The 22,263-nt window shown below is 40.2% G+C and overlaps 1 protein-coding gene across 1 annotated transcript; it reads left to right on the forward strand.

The window, feature by feature from the left end:
• Positions 1 to 865: 865 nt before the first annotated feature.
• Positions 866 to 22,249, forward strand: LOC134680209 (WD repeat and HMG-box DNA-binding protein 1-like). Its single transcript, XM_063539296.1, has 16 exons — positions 866 to 1,138; positions 5,833 to 6,076; positions 6,162 to 6,408; positions 7,026 to 7,141; positions 7,903 to 8,071; positions 8,694 to 8,822; positions 9,083 to 9,296; positions 9,858 to 10,040; positions 15,640 to 15,802; positions 16,527 to 16,653; positions 17,470 to 17,678; positions 18,400 to 18,498; positions 19,159 to 19,281; positions 20,513 to 20,830; positions 21,214 to 21,354; positions 21,790 to 22,249. Exons 1-16 carry the CDS (start codon positions 1,062 to 1,064, stop codon positions 22,066 to 22,068), a joined length of 2,838 nt encoding a protein of 945 aa, XP_063395366.1. The 5' UTR covers positions 866 to 1,061; the 3' UTR covers positions 22,069 to 22,249.
• Positions 22,250 to 22,263: the final 14 nt, after the last annotated feature.

Genomic DNA, 22,263 nt, shown 5'->3' on the forward strand with positions numbered 1-22,263 from the left:
GGGGCTACCGTGAAAACCATAGACATAATATATATATAGACGTAGTCTCAGCGAGCTGTCACTGTTGCCACTTTTGTTTAGTGTACGATTAACAATGAGGCCCACGTTGCTGTAGCCATGTCGATAAAGTCATATCGATAAACTATCGACATTTCTTGCAATTTTAATTTTACTTCAAAGACTTAACGATACCTAAAATGACCAAAAACGCTTTTATTCTTTATTGTGGTTATCAGATCACAATTTTATAGTCACGCCCCAGCAGGGAACCAAGGGAAAGTTCAGATATTTAATTAAAATACATAAATACCTCCTAAAATAGGTGTTCCGCAATAATTGAATTATATTATTATATTATAATATATTCATTATCCATTAGCATTTCAATAATGTTTATGTTTAACGAAGATATTGAAGCTTCAATTAATCGCTATTACGTTCCGCTGTGTAGCGTTTATCGATATATAACATGATTAACATCGACTTTTCACATCCCTAAAAGAGCACACATATACGCTTTTACGCACACATACACAGGGTGGGCGCATCAAGAAAGGCAACACTTGATTTGAAGTCCGCCTTGTCAACAGTATGGTTGTCCTTTTTTGACAAACGGCATTTTAAAAGAGCGAGGTGAGAGAAATGATACTAGTTGCTGCGTCGTGAAAGAGAACAGAAAAGGTTGGGCCCTTGGTGAAAACCGAAATTCGCAAATTGCGGGGATCTTTCTTCTTCACTCCAATCAAGGCGTAATTAGAGTGACAGAGAAAAATTCCCGCAATTTGCGAACTTCGATTTTCGCGGCTATAGCCGACTACAAGGAAAACCACACCAAAGAGAATATAATCACTACGTCAAAATTCATGTATTTCGAAATGATTGTAACGATTTTATCAGTTACTCGAACAGATTGAAATGATGGAAGTATGTTCCCGCCAAATGAAACGTCAAAGTCAAATTAAGTCGATTTGTTTTGAGGTTGTTCATGTATTTTGTGCAAGTTAAAATAGTTTAATAATTACGGATTAAATCACATGCGATTAATTTAGATAAACTTAAAAATGAAAATAGATAGTAGACCCCTAAGATATGCTCATGCAGAGGGTCATACGGATGTTTGCTACACTGAAGACGGACAGTGAGTTTTTATTTCTATTGCTTATGTTTTAATACTATATTTGGATTATGTTGTATCTCTAATTACATTAAATAATAATATAGAAATATATACGTGCTTTATTTGATAGCTAAATCAATAAGTCAACTAAACCCTAATGTGACATTCCTCTAGTCATCGATATCTAAGTAAACCATGAAGGTCTAACACTCTCCCTCGTTAATAGATTCAAAGTCAGGTTAGAGATTGAGACGTGTTGGTGCTTTTCTATTTCTTGTACTCCGGCGTAGCACGGGCTCTGTAGAGTTCTCAACCGTATCTGGCAATGTAGTTGCCTGTGTCTCATCTAGGGTTGGAGGTTCTGGTGCTACATCCATGGGTATAGGTAAGGTTCCTACGTCAGACACACCGCTTTGCCTAGTACTTGGGCTCGGTACATTCTGTGCATCATTAACCCGTTCTGGGGGTGCAGTTGTTTCCACATACGGTTGACTTGGTGTAGGCTCTGTGATAGGTGAACTTGGCCTGGGTAAATAGACGTATGGAACATCACCGCTACATGACGTCTTTTTAATTTGATCTGTATGTCTCTGATGTAATTTTCCTTCTACTTCGACTTCGTAGTGAAGTTTCCCTTTTCTTTCCGTAATTGTTCCAAATTTCCACTTGTTGTCGTCGTACATTCTTATTTGAACTCTATCACCTCTTCTGAATTCCTTTTTCACAATCTTGTCGTCATTATCATTTTTCATCCTTATCTCTGGTACTCTCTTGACTAAGTCTATCCTTGTCCGATATAATCTTTTAAACATCATTTCTGCTGGGCTCAAACCCGTAGCACTGTTTGGTGTTTTCCTGTACATCATTAGAAATCTATATAGCTTGTCTTGTAATGTACCCTCTTCATTTGCCATTGCTTTCAGCTTTCTCTTTACTGTCTGTACATATCTTTCGGCTTGGCCATTCGTCGAAGGATGAAAAGGAGCAGTAAATTTAGCCTGGATTCCATTTGATTTGAGAAATCTTTGCATTTCTTCTGACCGGAACTGTCTGCCGTTGTCTGAAACTTGCGTAATTGGTAGTCCAAATGTTGTATATAGCTTTTTAAGAATATTTATTGTTGCTGTTGATGTAATTGAATTTGTTGGTGTTACTTCTAACCACTTTGTATACGCATCCACAACAATAAGAAAGTAATGGTTCATAAACGGTCCGGCATAGTCTATGTGTACTCGGCTCCATGGCTCTTTCGGATATTCCCAAGTATGTACTGGTACTTTGGTTGGATTCTTCTGCATCAAACAACATACTTTGCATTTCTTTACCGTATTTTCAATGTCCGTATCAATATGTTTCCACCAAATGTAGCTTCTGGCTAAAGCTTTCATTTTAACAATACCTGTATGGGCCGTATGAAGTTCTTTTAATATTTGTGGTTGTAGCTTCTTAGGTATGACAATTCTTATTCCATAGAAAATGCATCCGTTTTGCAGTGAGAATTCATGAAGTCGATTAGGGTCGTCTCTACCCGACTGTATGTCCATGTAAAGCTTTTGTAGCTCTGAGTCCTTCATTGTAGCGTCTTTTATTTCTTGTAAGGTTATTGGCATCTCTGATATTTGATTTAAGTAAAACGCGTCATCATCTGTAAGTGTATCTTTTGCTGTATCTGTAGGATTAGGTAGTCTTGAAAAATAATCGGCATTTGCATGTTCAGTCGTCTTTCTCAGCTTTATATTATAATCAAAACCTGCTAAAAAATTTGCATAGTGTACTAGTCTGATCGCAGTAGTAGCAGGTGCCGCTTTTTCAGGGTGTAGTATTCGTGCTAATGGTTGATTGTCGATGATCAATGTAATTTTTCGTCCATAGCAGTATTGGAAAAATTTCTTAAGTCCCCATATCAGTGCTGCCGCCTCTTTATCTAGCTGACTGTACCCTTTTTCTGCTTTAGATAGAGATCTTGACGCAAAAGCGATAGGTCGTTCCGTCTTGTCTGGCATAATGTGTGATAAAACCGCTCCAAATCCTGTAGGTGATGCATCTGTGGCAAGTGTCACTTGTAAATTTGCATGAAATGGTATTAATACTTTATCCCCGCATATCTCTTCCTTCAATTCATTAAAAATCTTATCACATTCTTTTGACCATACAAACTTGGTATCTTTTTGCAACAGCTTGTAAAGTGGATTTAGTTTTGAAGCAAGATTGGGAATGAATTGTTGGTAGTAATTAATCATCCCCAAAAAAGTACGGAGCGATGATACGTCTGTAGGTCGTGTACTATTTTTAATGTCGTTTACCTTATCTTGCATTGGATGAAGGCCTTTTTCATTTATCGTGTGTCCCAAGTATGTAATTGACTTTTGGAAAAATTGACATTTCTTTTTATTTACATGTAATCCGCATTCCTGTAATTTTTGGAATACCGCCTCGATTCTCTGTAGTAGTTCCGTATATGTGCGTCCTTGTATGGCAATGTCATCGAAAAAACAGGCTGTACCTTTCATTCCTTGCAGGGTTTGGTCCATGTATCGTTGCCAGATGTTCGGCGCTATTTTAACCCCAAACATTAACCTCTTCACCTTGTAGGTGCCTTTGCATGTACTAATAGCTTGCATTGCGGCTGTTTCTTCATTCGTCGTCATATGTAAATACGCCTGATTAATGTCTAGCGTGCAAAAGTATTTCCCGCCGCTAAGTTTCGAAAATACCTCTTCTATTCTAGGGATCGGATAGTTGTCATCTTCCAGGTTTTTATTTAATGTAGCTCTAAAGTCTGCGCATAAGCGTACCTTCCCAGTTGGTTTTATCACCGGAACTACTGGTGTGCCCCACTGAGAATACGTTACTTTTTCTATTATCCCTTCTTCTTCTAATCGGTCTATTTCGGCTTCAACCTTGTCTTTAAGAGCAAATGGTACTGGACGTGGCTTCAGAAATATAGGTATAGTACCATCTTTTAACTTAAACGCAACTTTAAAGTTTTTAATTTCTCCCACTTTTTCCGAAAATAGCTCTTCATGATCTTGTAATAATTTGTTCAGTTTATCTTTAAATTCTTTCTCTGTAACATCTTCTTCCGTAATTGTTTTTATGTCAAAGTCTATATTTAACGCTCTCAACCATTCTCTTCCAACGACTGTGTCTACGTCATCATTGATTACGAATATTCTTCCAACAATCTCTTTATTTTTGTATAGGATTTTGACTTTGCATATTCCAATAGGTTCCATTATTTGTTTGTTGTATGCACGTAGCTTTATATGTGTATTTTGTAGTTTCACGTTTTTAAAATTCTTTTCAAAGTATTCTTTAGAGCATGTAGTAACTGCAGCTCCCGTATCCATTTCAATAGTGTGCATTTTTCCATTTATCTGAAGTGTAATGTTGAATTTGTCTGTAGATGAGTTATTATGTATTTTCTTTATTTCGTATATTTCTTCTTCACTTTCGTAGTATGATAGGTCACTATCCATATGAAGTTGTTTTTGTTCTTGGAAACAGACTGACTGTACATGTCCCTTGGTGTAACATTTCTTGCAGTATAATTTATTTCTCAGTTTACATTGATTAGCTTTGTGGTTTTCTTTTCCGCATCGGAAGCAAGTGATGTTATCCTTCGTATTATTATTTCCGTTGTATGTATTTTTATTTTCATTTTGTGTATTCGCATCTCTTTTATATGTATTTCTGTTTTCATTGTATGTACTTGTATTACCATTGTATGTACTGTTTCTGTATCTATTCTTTATTGATATTTTGTTTATGTTAGGCTCTATTTCTTGTCCCATTTCTTTCGTTTCAGATTTGGATGTTTCTATAGCCAAGGCAATCTTGATTATGTCATCAAACTTTGTATCAGGAGATTCTTGTAGCAGTTTTTCTTTAATTTCAGAGCTTCGTAGTCCGCGTATGAATTGGACACGTAGGTGTGTGTCAAATGTTGTTTTGTTGCAATTGTGGCAGATGAAATTGCATTTACCTCCTATTTCTTTGAGTCCGGCTACATAATTGGCAATACTTTCACCTTCATGCTGTAATCTCAGGCAAAACTTGTGTTGTTGTGCTACTTCACCGGGTTCGGGTGCAATTTGATTTTTCAATATCTTTACTAGATCGTCGTAAGACTTTGATTCAGGTGTATTCGGCGCTGTTATATTTTTCAACACTTGGTAGTATTTCGGCCCGATGCAGTTTAAGAAAATTTGTAACTTTATATTTGCATCCGTAACGCCTTTAAGAGTAATGTAATTTTGTAGCCGTTGTAAATAACTATCGAATGTTTCGTGTAATTCATCGTAAGGTTGGAGTGTAATTCCGCTTACTGGTTTTGTATTTGCGCTTTGGTTAAGCAATGCGTTTTGCAAAATTATTTGTTGGCTTTGCATACCTTTCATGGTTTCCATCATCTCGGCGAGCACTTCTGCTAGCTTTTCCATTGTAAAGGAATTAGTCAACTAGCTGTAGTTTGAGGTACCGCGGATATAACTTCGCGTGGAATTATTGTATTTTTATTTTATTCGATCATAACTCGTCGCCATTCTGTTGTATCTCTAATTACATTAAATAATAATATAGAAATATATACGTGCTTTATTTGATAGCTAAATCAATAAGTCAACTAAACTCAAATGTGACATTCCTCTAGTCATCGATATCTAAGTAAACCATGAAGGTCTAACAGATTATAAACAAATATATTTACTCTTCAGGCATATAATTACTTGCGGCAATGACGGAGATGTTCGAATATGGGTTGACATTGAAGACGACGATCCTAACTCCCATTGCGTTGGAGAGAGCGCGACAGCGGTGTGTTTTAAAGACAAGAGGCTGTATGTGGCTACTGATAATCATGCTGTACAAGCTTACACATTCCCGGCTTTCGACAAAGACGGTATTGTCACTAGATTTACTGCATCGGTAACACAAATTATGACAAGCACTAAAATTGAGGTGAGTTGGACTACAAATTTCTTGTGATTATTTACCAAGCATTTAAGTCTATGGAACTGCTGATTGTATATTTTGCTACTTTTAGGCTTTGGGCTGTACATCAGAAAATATGGAAGCAAAAATATGTAGTCCAGAAGGAGGTGCTCCTTTATTTGTGATGTCTGAACACAAAGGCCCAGTCCTCAGTATAGCGCTGTGTCCACAAATGAAATATTCGGCCACATCTTGTGGGGACGGCATGTTGAGGATATGGGACATTGACACACAGAAAATGGTCAAAGAAATAGCTTGTGTTCCTAAAATTAATACATTTTATTCTGCTAAAGTTGTATGTAAGTACAAGCATAATTAGGAAAGTAATGCCTATCAAGTACCATTATTAGGTTTCCCAGGCGAGTCATATAAGTTGTATTTTACTTCTGCTTCTCATTTTTATGCATCTAATTCAGTAAATAAAATCAGACAGATATTAAAAGCCTGTACATTATGTCAAGCTTTACTCCACTTTACTCGCCATACTCTTACCAATTATATTATTTTGTATCAGTTATGTATTTTTAATTTAATTTTGTATTGTATATTTTGACATGTGTTTTTGACATTAAAGATATTGAATTGAATTGTAAAGATCTTTATATGTAAACCAGGGATTTATTGACATCTGCGGATGCGGATATTTAAAGCCTCACATCCGCGGATGCGGATGTCAAGATTTGGTACTTAAAAAACCACCACTAACACGTTCCTGTTACCAACTTGGTCGACATCCGCATAATGCGGATGCTCCGCATCGTTTTTATGCGGATGCGGATGCAGATGCGGATGTTGAAAATAATGCGGATGTTCCGCGGATGCGGATGCGAATATCCGCAACATCCCTGATGTAAACTATTGAAGGTTCATTATTTAGCCTCAGTAAGAAGTTAATATCACACACAACATATTGCAGGTCGCATGGATTTTGAGCCATCTGAGGGCAGGTACCTGGCTTACCCCAACAACAGGGAAGTGACCTTATTGGAGTATGAGACTTGGGGACAACGGATGACATTCACACACAGCTCAGTTAGTATTATTTCACTAACCTGAGACTAAATGTACATTACAATGCACATATTCGTGCAACCTAATTTCGTCGGGTGACAAGCAAAAGTCAACTAACATCATTGAAATTATTGGACAATAAACCGTGTTACAAGTGTAATAAAGTGCATTGTTACTTTAATTTTTTGATAGTACTTAGCAAGTGAGTTTTGCTTGTCACCCGACAATTTGAACCTTCCATGAACCAAATAAAGTAGCATTTCTTTTGTTTCATTCTTTATTAAGACAAACGAAATTCGTTCTAATTTACTTATCAAATAAGGTTCAAGTTAAATAATTGAAAACTTTATATGGTCGATCTTAGAGGTTAATGCAGTCTTTCATTTTGCAATAAATTGTTATTGTAATTGGTAAATATTGAACAAAGTCTGATGGTTTTCTACCTGAGGAAGAGGCATAGGGGCAGGTGGGACCTCCATACAATTCAATGGACTTTGTGCACAAATTACACTGGAATACGTAATTGTTCACTCTTTCCAATAATATATTGGATTATAAAGGAACCTACTTAACAGTGGCGGCGCGTCCATTAAAGCCGATTCCCACCGGCTTGCCTGTTTTTGGACGTTTGAGCTGTAAAAGAAATATGTAAGCCAAATTAGCCCCGGCTTGCCTACGGATATGTTTGACGCGCCGCCCCTGCTACTTAAGCCAGATTTTTTCTACGATTTGAACTTGCGATTGTTAGATTTGTTAGTTAGTATTGCAATTGTATATTTCAGATAAAATGTGCAATATCCCAATGTCGCTTTTCACCATGTGGTCAATATTTGGCGGCAAGCACCATAGCCGGGCAGATAGCGGTGTGGGAAGTGCAGTCTGGTACTTGCATGGGCGTCATTGAGCATCCCACATCACATAATATTACAGCGATGGCATGGAACCCTAAAGGTATATAAAACTTATTATGCTCTTAGTAGACATACATTCCATCATTCATCATTCAGGCGTCATGAATTCAGCGTCTGTAAGCGAGGAACAACGTCTCTCGTGGCTGTATAAGCCAATGCGGGACCGGCATTTGCGACCGCATTTGTGGCAGGTGAAGCTGGGAACCATGTCGGCATCATCAGGTGGATTGTGCCTCTTTGCGCGTTTTCGGGCAAGGTCTTGGATTACATATATATACATTCCATACATATTTGTAAACAGGGGTGGTAAGCTAACAGTTATGCTGCATATACATTTGCGTCTGTCCACGACTTACCCCCTTATTCATAAACGTTTACTAAAGTTCACAAGCTGATAATAATCGTTTGTCCCTTTCCGATGTATATTGGTATCATGGCAAGGGACAAATGATTATTATCAGCTTGTCAATTTTAGTAAGCGTTTATGGGTTACTGCGTACAATGAGTACATTCATCATCTGTTTTATTGTACGCCATAATGTATTGAGCCGGAGCGCCATCTAACTCAGCAGTCGAATTTGAAGTACGATTATTTTCTTAGACCAATAAGTCTCTGTGTATCCTGTATAATATTGTATGTATCTAAACTATTTTTCTCTCAGGAAATGGTGTGTTGGCGTATTGCGATGTGTCGGGGCAGCTGGGTGCACTGATGAATTGCTATGGCAAGGACAGCAAGGCTGATGCTGATGCGCCTGACGATGTTGAAATGGTGGAGAGAGCTGATGATGGTAGGTTTATAATTATAAACTCCTTCCGCCTCCTTGCATCGGTTTCCTCATCACCGAGGGTTGTGGCCACTTCTAGGGAACAGCTTCCCTTTGACAATTTGCCGCCACCTCTTTCTGTCTGTCGCAGAATGTATATAATTATAAATCACCAAATTGAGCAAAACTATAAGGGAATAAAGAAGTGGACCCAGTTACAAAATTGTCCTTATTAACAGCCAACCTTCACTTCACGTTTTAATACTAATGATTTCTTATTTCAGACAATGACTTAGACAATTTGATCGAAAACTACAACAGTGACGACGATGACAACGCTATATCGCTAGAGAAGCTCAAGAATGAAACGCTAGGGTTGGGGACAGTGAGAGACGAAGACGAGTCAAGACCCGTGTCGCGACACGAGCCGGCGGCGACCACGGTGCCGCCGCAGGCGCCGTTCCAGCCTTCTGCGACCCCGGGACACCTGGAACATAGGTACGAGAACTGTTAATTATGTATAAGTAAGATACTACAATGGTGATGACGAAGACAACGCGATATCGCTAGAGAAGCTCAAGAATGAAACGCTAGGGTTGGGGACAGAGAGATGAAGACGAGTCAAGACCCGTGTCGCGGCACGAGCCGGCGGCGACCACGGTGCCGCCGCAGGCGCCGTTCCAGCCTTCTGCGACCCCGGGACACCTTGAACATAGGTACGAGAACTGTTAATATATATCTAAGATACTACAATAGTGATGACGAAGACAACGCAATATCGTTAGAGAAGCTCAAGAATGAAACGTTGGGGTCGGAGACAGTGAGAAATGAAGACGAGTCAAGACCCGTGTTGCGGCACGGCACATACAAATTAGATTGGTGTTCACAAAGTTACTCACCACCTTGTACCATCAGCCGCAAAAGTGCATGGCGACTATGAATGAATTCATTCATAATTTCTCCACGCAAATTCGCAGCTCATTGTACTTCAAAAAACCTTTAATTTATTATAAAGCTTAAAATTATGTTGTTAACTGCATATGGTTTTTACCATTCCAGATACATGTGCTGGAACGACATCGGCATAGTCCGTTGCCACACGCAGGAGAACGGCGAGTCGACCATCGACGTAGAGTTCCACGACACCAACCTCCACCACGGGATCAATCTCAACAACTACCTCAACCACACCATGGCCAGCCTGTCTGCGAGCGTGCTGGTGTTGGCCTGCGAAACGCCTAGGTAAGTTAGAAGTTGCAGCGGGGCATTTTCGACTGCGGGCAGGCGTTGCTCACTCCGCGATTTCGTCGCTTTGTTACAGGTAGCTAAAAGTACATCCGTTCCACACCAATTTTGGTGGCTAGCCATAAGCCGCGCATGGCGCTGTCGCCACCTAGCGGCCATATCTGCCCTGATCGTAACAGACGCGTTTTGTTAGAGAGTGAGTCTTCTGTACCTAGTAGTATTATTTATTCTGTGCTGCGGGATAATTTCGTCTAATCGAAATATCTTCCATGTTTTACATTATTAACTAGAGTCACACGCAACACAGCTTTTTAGCTATCTGGACATATATGGCACTCTAGTTAAATAAAAAATTGCCCATTGCCAGGGAGGTTTTGGGATTATACTGAGCAACTTTTATAATAGGACGAACTCCGAAATAGCACAAAACAAATTACCCTATAATAGAAAATGGTCCAGACAAAATGTATGAAACAGCCATTTTATTTTCGCCATTTTGGTGTTGTCCCCATAGTAAAAGTTGTTCAGTATAATACCAAAACCTCCCTGGCAACGGGAATGCAGTTATTTTTTAGCCACATATAAAATCAGAAATAAGAAATTATTTATTTGCATTGATACAGTATGGGGATGTTACAATATAATTAAAATACAATAATAATTATATAATTATAATTTTAATTACGTTAAAAAAACGTCTATATAAATTATATAATGCATACCTAAGTTGGATTAGTTGTTATTTTCCTTAAGAATGCATAAAATGGGAAACACTGCATTCATCTCAAGGTTAATAATTATGAATGATTTGCGAAGATGAGGGTGAATTTTCCTTGCAAATGGGTATTTCTATAACTAATATTAATTTATATTTTCTTTTATGTCATTGTTGTGACAAATCAGATTTATGGAAATAATGTTTTAATGATTCAATAAAAACTTTTTCACTGGCAATTTGAATTGTATCTTATGATGCATTAGTTGCCATTGTAGTTAGTCATATTCCGAACTATACTCTGTATCTTTAGAATTTAGATATTTAAATAAAAGTAAACAATACCTACCCTCAAATGGCTCCTTAAGCAAGCCATGATAACCGTACCTATGCTACGCAGACTATGACATGAGCGTAACGACTCCTTCAAAATATTGTTGGTCGGCTCGGTCCAGTCACGTCACGGTATGGTGTTGGCAGGGGATGGAATGGTTTAGTGGGTGATGACTGATAATATTTCATACAAAGCATGATTTTGAGCCGGACATGATCCTGTTATAGCCACGTATTACATCATTCTGTTACAGTACGTTGCTGCGGGCACAGGCCACATGTAGGTATTTTTTGTTGAAGTCGAGGAAGGTTCCAAACGGTACCTAAATAGTAAGAGATTGTTGAAATTAGACATCTAACCGTGATCCTAAATATTACTACTAAGACTAAGGCTTACTTAATAAGTTGGATAGTTTGTTTTGAACATTTGTACCTACCCACCTCATCGGCTTCGTTTATGTACAAGCAAGCGGGCTCCGTTGTTAGGTTGATGAAAGTTTTGTATAAGGAAGTCTTAGGATTACTTTTATAAACTTACGAACATGAATTGAAATTTAAAAATCCTACATATCCACCACCACCACCACGACCAGTCTGGCCTAGTGGGTAGTGACCCTGCCTATGAAGCCGATGGTCCCGGGTTCGAATCCTGGTAAGGGCATATATTTGTATGATGATACAGATATTTGTTCCTGAGTCATGGTTATTTTCTATGTATTTAAGTATTTATATATTATATATATCGTTGTCTGAGTACCCACAACACAAGCCTTCTTGAGCTTACCGTGGGGCTTAGTCAATTTGTGTAAAAATGTCCTATAATATTTATTTATTTACATATTACTATTACTACTATTTACTTAATTGAGTACCTACAAGCTAGCTGTTTGAAATTAAAGTTGTAAACATGATGGGTGTGTTGTGGTACTTGTAGGTATCACCGTGCATAATCATCGATATAAGAGTGCGTAAAGCGCATTTAGTGATTGTTCCACACTTCCTTATTCCTTAGGGCAATAAGTAATTATACAAATTATATAATATAATTTGTTTAATTACTACATAATATATGAAACTTGTTTTTAAGTTATAATTATCATGAGTTTAGTTAAAAAAGTACAAGCAAACCACCCGCGAGAGCGAGTCGCGTTATAAAGTCGCGTAAACTTCGACTCGCGGATTGACATAAAGACGAGAGAATATTTTCAAACTTCAAACTTCAAATATTTTATTGCCACAAAAGAAAGACTTACTAACTAATACATACGTACTTAATAATTAATCTTAACAATTATTGTGAGGCAATAGGTCTCAGTCTCAGCATGTGCTGTGCCGGTGGCTCAGCGCTGGTTTTCAGACCGAGCCTTTGAGTTGTGTCGGTCACAAACAAACAAACAACAAATTCTGGTGGTGCTTGTAGGTAAATCAATAGGTAAGTACAAAAAGAAAAGAGAAAGATCACATTACAATTTTTAACAATCTGGATTAAAAAATAGAAAAAAAAAATATATTAATATTAAGAATGTACTTATAAAAAAAAGAAAACAATATTAGTGCCACAATAATCAGTAAAAAAAAAACAGTATAAAAGAGAAGAAATAAATAAATAAAGTGCCAGGTGTATGTATAGATATATATACGTGTGTATGCATGTCTATACCTATGCGTGTGTGTGTGTGTTTTTTTTTTTTCTTTATAGAGGTGGAAAAATACGTTTGCGTATCATCAGGACTATGCCCGGTATGTCGGACTCAGATGTTCAATACCGACTAAAAAACCTCCTCTGTCTCCGGCCTCTGCTTTCCCCACGGGATCCACCGCTAGGCATTACTTCGTGGGGAGAGGGTATAGCAATAGCTTTTCCTTTATATGCTTGAAGTCGCTACTTCTTTCCTTCTGGCTCTCTCTCTTTCTGTCGAACGCAAGTCTTGTAGAACTTTTGTTGCAAAAACGTTCGTCGCGTCCCAGGCCGTCTTTGATGTTAGCATTGCTCCTATTAATGTCTCTGGTTCAATCGTTTGTTTAAGGACAGTCTCCAGAGCATTTCGTACCAGGTTGAAACTGGGACACGCAAAGAACACGTGCTCCGCGTCTTCAACAACTCCAGGACAAGTCGGGCACTCCGGAGAGTCATCATGTTTGAAACGATGAAGATACGCCCGAAAGCAGCCATGACCCGAAATCATCTGTGTCAAATAGTAGTTGACTTCACCATGGTTCCGACTCAGCCAGACATTTACCTGTGGAATAAGACGATATGTCCACCTGCCCGTTGTTGCCCTGCCCTGCCCACCTGCCCGGTATCCCACTGTGTTTGCCATCGACGTATGCTGCGTTGCCGCTCTTCAGTTCTCAGTTCATCAGGGCTCGACGTAGATGACTTCCGTCGTCTGTAAAGCGCTTGTCTTTCCTTGGCTAGCACAGCGATAGGCAGCATTCCAGCTATGACACAAACCGCTTCCTCAGACACCGTGCGGAAGGCACTGGCTACTCTCAATACTGTGTGTGTGTGTGTGTGTGTGTGCGTGTGCGTGTGCGTGTGTGTGTGTGTGTGTGTGTGTGTGTGTGTGTGTGTATGAGAGTAGTACGAAAAAGAGAGAGGTGTGCCGTCTGGGGAACCTAAAATTTGCTCTGCATGTCTAGCAAGTGTCTTCGGACTAACCGCTTGTACTTTACAAAGGCCATGGGTTCCCGCAGGGGTGGGGGAAGGTCGTTCCAGACCTTTGCAGCTGCAAATTTGAAGCTCCCTCTAAAGAAGGCAGTCTTGTGTTGGGGTGTCGCTAGCTTGGTGCATCCTCTTAGCAACCTGGACCGGGTGTCGTTAACCCATTTCAGCTTCTCGAATAGGTAACGGGGCTTCTCATACTCTAATATTTTTCGTACTGCACAGGCCAAATGCATTGTCCTCCTGTTTGTCATATTTAGTTTGGCCTTGTCGTTTAGGTAAGGAGTAATATGCGCTCGTCTGGGAATTTCATAGCAGAAACGGGTACACGCATTTTGAATGCGTTGTATGTATTTTTTTGTATCTGCTAATAGCCTGGGTCCATATACTATGTCTGCGTAGTTAAAGGGTAACTTTTTCTGAGAGATATTTGCGAATTCTGTACAGTATTTTTAATCGGTAAAAGGCATTTCTGACTTTAGTATTTACATGTTCAATATATCTCAGTTGTCCATCCATGACTAACCCGAGGTTTTTTGCTGTCTACTTGCGTGACCGGCGCCGTCCCTATCGATACTCTGGGGTTTTGTTCCTTTATTTTTAAGCATTGCCACTTGTTTCCTAGTATTATGTACTGGGATTTAGCTGGATTTAGGATGAGGTTATTTTTACCTGACCATTTTGCCTCTAAATAGGCAGTTGTGCTACGGATTTTAGTTCAAAGTCGCGATCGTTGTCATTTTCTGACAGTGACACCTGATCGCGAGTTTGTCGCGGTTCTCGCGCGTGAGTTGTGCTGCCAACACGCGACAAGCTGCCAAGTCGCGCCGATCTGTCACTTCTCGCGCCTGTCGCGGCCAGTTGTGCTAGAGGTGCAGTTGAGGTTAGATGAAAACATTACACGATCAAATAACGTAGGTTAAAGTCAGGTCGTTTAGTGACATATCTAGGCGGTTTTGTATTTGGTTGGTTAACCAATAAATCTTATAACTACCCGAAAATGTCAAAATTGTTTATTTACTTTTATTTAAATACCTAAAGATACAGACTACAAGTGCCGGTAATAAAAAAAAAAGTTGGTACCAGAGTTAGGCTTGCAACTTTGAAAAAGATGATTATACAATCAAATCCTTTATCATGTATGACCTTTCCGGAACATCGGAATTGTGTGTAATGCCAACTCCTATGTTGAATAAGACATGTACAAGATTTTAATGGTGATTATTATAGATAGACTACGCAATAGCTAATCTACTAAAAAAATATCTATATCTTACAGCAAACTAGTATGCATATCGCTGGTCGGCAGCAGCAAGGAGTGGAGCGTTTCCATGCCCGATACCGAGGAGATCCTGTGCGTCACGGCGGGCAGCGACGTCGTCGCGTGTGCGACTAACGCGAGGTTGCTGCGGCTGTTCACGCCGATGGGCACGCAGAGACAGGTCTGTCTATTGACCAGTTGTTCAACCGTGAGATAGCGTAAGATAGAGTGCGTATCGCTGGTCGGTAGCAGCAAGGAGTGGAGCGTTTCCATGCCCAATACCGAGGAGATCCTGTGCGTCACGGCGGGCAGCGACGTCGTCGCGTGTGCGACTAACGCGAGGTTGCTGCGGCTGTTCACGCCGATGGGCACGCAGAGACAGGTCTGTCTATTGACCAGTTGTTCAACCGTGAGATAGCGTAAGATAGAGTGCGTATCGCTGGTCGGTAGCAGCAAGGAGTGGAACGTTTCCATGCCCGATACCGGTGAGATCCTGTGCGTCACGGCGGGCAGCGACGTCGTTGCGTGTGCGACTAACGCGAGGTTGCTGCGGCTGTTCACGCCGATGGGCACGCAGAGACAGGTCTGTCTATTGACTAGTTGTTCAATCTTGAGTTAGCAGTAAGATAGAGTGCATATCGCTGGTCGGCAGCAGCAAAGAGTGGAGCGTTTCCATGCCCGATACCGAGGAGATCCTGTGCGTCACGGCGGGCAGCGACGTCGTCGCGTGTGCGACTAACGCGAGGTTGCTGCGGCTGTTCACGCCGATGGGCACGCAGAGACAGGTCTGTCTATTGACTAGTTGTTAAATCCTGAGTTAGCAGTAAGATAGAGTGCATATCGCTGGTCGGCAGCAGCAAAGAGTGGAGCGTTTCCATGCCCGATACCGAGGAGATCCTGTGCGTCACGGCGGGCAGCGACGTCGTCGCGTGTGCGACTAACGCGAGGTTGCTGCGGCTGTTCACGCCGATGGGCACGCAGAGGCAGGTCTGTTTATTAACCAGTTGTTCAAGCCTGAGATAGCAGTAAGATATAGTGCGTATCGCTGGTCGGCAGCAGCAAGGAGTGGAACGTTTCCATGCCCGATACCGAGGAGATCCTGTGCGTCACGGCGGGCAGCTACGTCGTCGCGTGTGCGACTAACGCGAGGTTGCTGCGGCTGTTCACGCCGATGGGCACGCAGAGACAGGTCTATCTATTGACTAGTTGTTTAATATCTCGAATCCCGGTAGTTTTAAATGTCAAAATATAGGGTTTTATGATTTTGCATTATTTTTTTATGAAATCCCGTGTACGATATACGCGTATATATTATATCGCGTTCGTGGCACTAAAGGGTTAATTAAGCCTTTGTTGCTTGTCTCCTATACTCAAAGTCTGATCCGTTGCGCTTGCACGTATAATACCTAAGTATGTATATCTATACTGGATTTAATTTTAAACTATATTAGCTAAGAATTTCACAGGTTTTCAATTCAGTTTCATTAGAAGCATGCACATTTTTTACAGGTTATATCGCTATCTGGCCCCGTGGTGTCACTCGCGGCGTTTAACACAACAGTGTTCTCCGTGTACCATTCCACCGACCCGGGGGTCACCGACCAACATCTCGCCATGGACATCGTGGCTATGAATGGTAATGCGAAAATTATTACTTTATATTTTTCGACGTAAATATAACTGTGAATCAGCCAAAAATCCAGCTCTGGATGAACAAGCACTCTAAAAGCATCATCATCATCATCTCAGCCATAAGACGTCCACTGCTGAACATAGGCCTCCCCCTTTTATGGGGGGGTGAATGCCGAGCTTGGCAGGCGGGTTGGCGATCGCAGTCGAGTACACCGAATTTGAGGGACGCTGCTGCCCGTCCACCGGTGGTCTTGGACGTAGTTTAAGGACATACCCGGGTCCACCGGGTCCGGGTCTGGATACGTAGTTTCCCAATAATGCCTAGTTTAAGCATAGACTACAGTATTAAAACATTGTATTATTATTATTGAATCCATCAGATTCGACCAGTTGAATCAACTGGTTGACGTAGTGTCGATTAACAATTGATCTCTGTGGAAACACTTCTAATACTTATATTGTTCATAAGGCGACATTTCTGATTGTTTTAAACCTCAAGTTTGAATTTTTCATGTATAGTCAGGTATACAAATTTTATAAGTAACAGTAGAGGAAAAAATCTTTACTTATCGTCGTTGCGCTTTTCAAAGCTGATATGTGTTCGATTTTTGATTGACAAATTGTTACCTAGCAACAAAATACATAAGGTATTAATTCATTTGATGAATATCTCGCACACGTAAGATTTGGTAAGCGCAACGACGTTATTTTTCTTTTTGAGGTTAGCTAGATTATTTCTGCCTACGCTTCATTGAAAAACCACTCTTGCCAAACTATAATTACATTTGCGTTAAATTCGTATTAAATATTCATGTCCCAGGCCGCCAAATCCGCAGCAAAACAGTCCCTGTGCCTCTAACCCCAAGTGCCAAACTAGCATGGATCGGCACCACAGACGTGGGGTCACCGTGTGCATACGACAATATCGGTATATTGAGGCTCTACGACATCTCGAGCGGTGTATGGATGCCCATCTGCGATACTAACACGCATTCTAGGGGAGCTTCGGATTCGTGGTTCGTTGTATCGGTAAGTATTACCACAGAATAAATAATAGTACTAGGTACAGATGTCTGAAGGTTCACTCTCTAAACGCGTCTATTATGACAGATATGGCCGCAAGGTGGCGCAAGCGCGAGCTGGTGTCCGTTCAGTAGCGATGCGCGGCAACCACTACTGCTAGACACCAAAATTGGTGTGGGCCGTATGTACTTGTAGCGACGCGACGAAATCGCGGAGTGAGCCACGCCAGGTATTACACAAAAAAAATGTTTATGTGTCGACTACGGAGCAAAAATGTGACCAGAAATGAGAATCTAAGTCTGTTCGAATAAGGATTGAAATTTAAGAATGTAAAAAAGGGCGGTTGGTGCTAATCTGTGATACGAACACGCATCCTAGAGGAGGAACTATGAAATATTGCAATGGACATATATTAGGGCTAATACGTATGTTGACATAAGTCATAAGCCCAAAATTTATCCTTTTGATCGGTGAAATTACGACCTAAATGCTTTTTATATATGGTTTAAAATAGAATGCAAACTTATTGAATTTAAGTTTGTTCCTGATCGAATTCTGTTCGCCGTTTAGAATGTACTTTAGGGTGGTATTCCACCTATCCAATTTCTTTGTCCAATGTGTATTGTGTCTCACATTTTGCTTAGTGGGAGTAAGACTCAATGACATTGGACAGGTGGATGGTAATACCTTTATTTAAAATATGTCTTTTCCTTTATTTGGTTTGCAGATCAGTGAGCCTACTCAAACGGTCCGCGCCATCCTGTGCAGAGGCACGTCATTCCCTCCGACGATACCCAAGCCCATCGTTACGGAGTTAGCCATTCAGGTATTATCCATTTACAGTCGCCATCATATATATCGGAGCGGCCAAGGTGCTCACAAATATCTGAGCACGCCTCTATTGTCAAGGCGTTAAGAGGCTTGTTAAGATATTGTGAACACCTTGGCCGCTCCGATATATCTCATGGCGACTGTACAACACGCTGTTCTTAGTAACTTGACAATTTTTATAAAGAAAAAATGGTAAAGGCGTTTTCTTAAAATGATAACTCTTTCGAAAAAAAACTATTGCATAGCTTTGGGGTGTAACCCTTTTCATCAGGCATTAATACCGATAGAGTAAACATTATAGTGTTTATATCGTACCTGTGTATTTTGAATTAGTATTCATCATACCTCATTTACAATTACGTGTAATAATCGACCGAAGAGTTAGCGAAGGTCACCGTTTTGACTCGGATAAAATGCTTTCGTATGTCGAGATGTTTTCTACAGGTCGCAATGCTTAACCGATTCTCGTGAAGTTTTGTGAGAAGGTTCAGTAGATAGAATTTTTCTGTAGTTACGTTTCCTGGAAAATATTCATAATGCTGGAAATTGGCATAAAAATCATTGTAAAGTATTTTTTGTTTTTAATTTTTTTAAGCCTACGAATCTTATCTCGAGGTCTACAAGAGCCACTAGTATTTAATGTGTATTATTGTAGATACCGCTATGCGAGTTGGACACCGAGAAAGGGCAGTGTGAGGAGCAACTCGTGAGATGGGCGCACACCAGCGCCGACGTTAACATAAAGACGGCTAGAGAAGCCGCGCTTAAGCTATTTGCGGTGAGTACCATCGCCCACACTGTTAACTGTACATCGGTGGACCTTATGCCTTTTGTAATATGGTCCAACGATGTACAGGTAGGAGTGTTGCTGTTTGTACCTACACAAAATAGTGGTCTCTCTATACATATAAGGGGTATATTTTATTCCTGATTTGAAATGTCAGCTAAAACAGCTTTTTTTAACCGATTCGGGGCTGATGACACGCCTGTCGTGTCATCAATGTTTTTTACGTGTGGCGTATGACACGGCAGGAGTGTCATCATATTCTATGGCGCATGGCATGGCTGCCGTGTCATGAAATTATTGTTCCGCGCCACAGCCAAAAGTTTTCGAAAGTGGAACACTCAACGAATCGGTTAAACAAAAATAAAAATGTCATGCAGCTTTTATACTAGAAGTGTGATATATGATATAATTCGCGGTTCAGTAACATCCTAACGTTTTTCATGTGGCACGTAATAAATCCGTCGCTTCGCTCTTGATTCAGTTTTGAGTTTTGTTACCTTAAAGGTGAGTATTTGTTTATAGCTATACCAAAAGCAGAATAAACTGTCCGGAAGATAGGGGTGTAATCAAAAGACGAGTGTAATTGTGTCGCTTAACTTCATAATCGAGTAGATACATTCGACCCTCTCAGCAAATATCTATCCTAGGTATTACCTTTTCTTTATACCAAAATCGCATATCTATCCTAGGTATTACCTTTTCTTTATACCAAAATCGCATAATCTGACATCTGGATTTAACCGAGTTTGGGAGCGTTCAAGTATTACGTAACGAATTTGGGGGGAGGGGGAGTCTTGTTTTTACAATACGTTACGATGCGTTACAGGGGCGGGAGGGGCTGGGGTTTGAACTACGCGATTAAGATTGTTTTTTAACCTTTCAGAACGGTCGCGTAGAGAGATTCTCTCACGCATTTTTTAAAACGTGATATTTCTCAATATTTTAGACATTTCAACAATAACAAAGGTATTTTGGCGACTTTCCGGTACTTTACGCCACATAATTGTGGCCTTTAGGTAAAAAAAAATGGACACTTGGTGGTTACGTAACGTTTTACTAGGGGCGGGGGGTACAGAAAAACGTTACGGCGCGTTACATGGGGGGGGGGGGACAAAAATGTACAAAAATTGCGTTACGTAATACTTGAACGCTCCCTTTGAAGTTAAGCGACTCAATTACCGTCTTTTATAAATGTACTTAATTATATTTTGGATATTCCCAGCTCGCCTGCCGAAGTGAAATCGAACAACGTGCATTAGAACTAATGGAGTTACTGAAAGACGATCGCCTAGTACCTTTCGCTGCCAAATACGCCTCTCGCCTCGGCCGAGTTCATTTAGCCGACAAACTAACCGATTTAGCAGAAACGTGGGAGCGAGATGCCGATAAGATGAATGTCGCTCAGAAACATTTCAATGAATTGGATACTCAAGAGACGTATGACGTCACTAACTCGGATCAGGATCTGAATGCGAGCCTCATTATACCGCAGAAGGCGAAGGAGAGGAAAGGGGATACGGTTGCACCTATTAAACCTGTGGTATGTATTAGTGTAGTTACAAGAATAAATTGTATTACCAAAAATGCAGAGAATTAACTTTTCAAACTAAACCCCTAATATTTTTTACAAGTGGCCGTAATGAGACCACTTTAGATTTTCCTAAGTCATTCCTTCATCATCTTTATCTATTACAGTCATGACACTCATTAGACAAGGTCTTTAATCCTCTCTAAGATGCAATGCATATCTTCTTGCAAGAGACAGTTGTCGATGCCTTAATACAAAAGCAAGTTTGATTTCCTCACGTTATAATCGTTGCGACCAAAATGTTTCATGTCATCATTTCACTATAAAGAATTGAATCACCATTAATCTGTCAATTTCGCGACGAACACTTTCTTACCACAACTAAATGTTCTTAGCCGATTAAATCATCGCCGGCGGGCGTCAGGAATCCATTCAGAAAGCAACAAGAGGCCACCAAGAACGTGCAGAGTCCGCTTAGCTTGACCGAGAGGACGCTGGTGGAGGTGCACTCCACGGAATCATCGGAAAATACTGACGTAAGTACGATCATATCCGGCAAGACAGCTTTGTGTAGAAAAACGCAGCATGTTTGTATAATTTATGGGCGTAGTATCATTCCTCCCGTACAAACTTTAAATTTCGCGCCTTTTTTTCACGGACTTGCATAAGCAAGTTGCCTTTAAAACGGTATTTTTAAATTATTATCTGATATTTGATTCTCTTCGTCGACTGGTTATCGCATCCGTGGGACTCGTTGTATTCGATTTTGTAATCATAGAAATTGAACCTTATTTCTTACACTATTGATTGAAATTGAATTGCCGCTTTTTCATGTACGGTCTTGGGAGTAGCAGAATATACTAAGACCTTTTAGTTTCTATATGCATAACTATTTTTGATACGCTGCGCTGTTCGTAAACTTGACAGAGAGGTGCTGTATCATTTAAACTTTAAATATCATAAAATTCCAGCCATCAACAATTCAAGACGGCGAAACATTCGTAGACTGGTTCTCAAGAAACAAATCCAATTTAGAATCACAAAATCCCGAGATGACTCCATCGGAGCTTAGCCGCCTTGGCATTAAAACCTTCAAGACTCTTCAAGGTAAAAACGGTGCCGTCAATGGGACTTCAGAAAGCGGCCAAAAGAGGAAACTCGGCGATGAATTGAATGGTGCAGATACCCCTATAACAAGTGCGCCCAAACAGTCGAAACTTAGCGCTTTTGCTTTCCAGAAAAAAGCGTGAAATTTTGTAAACGATAAATTTTAAGTTAGCATTTACTTCAAAGTTACATATAAAGACTAGCTACAAAAACCAGTCTCAACTTTAGCGTAGACTATAAGGCATAGTTTTAACTTTTGACACGTACGTATTTATGGTTTGTGACCTTTTTATAAGACTTGTTATTGATAATTGTACATATTAATTCTAAGAATAAAA

This window comes from Cydia fagiglandana, chromosome 3, assembly GCF_963556715.1.
Source record: "Cydia fagiglandana chromosome 3, ilCydFagi1.1, whole genome shotgun sequence".
Taxonomy (NCBI): domain Eukaryota; kingdom Metazoa; phylum Arthropoda; class Insecta; order Lepidoptera; family Tortricidae; genus Cydia; species Cydia fagiglandana.

What these genes read in the sequence shown, in the direction of transcription:
- LOC134680209 (XM_063539296.1), top strand. Translation starts at nt 1,062, where the DNA reads ATGAAAATAGATAGTAGACCCCTAAGATATGCTCATGCAGAGGGTCAT. An exon ending in TTATTCTGCTAAAGTTGTAT is followed by an intron (nt 6,409 to 7,025) that starts GTAAGTACAAGC and finishes AACATATTGCAG; the next exon opens with GTCGCATGGATTTTGAGCCA. An exon ending in GATGGCATGGAACCCTAAAG is followed by an intron (nt 8,072 to 8,693) that starts GTATATAAAACT and finishes TTTTTCTCTCAG; the next exon opens with GAAATGGTGTGTTGGCGTAT.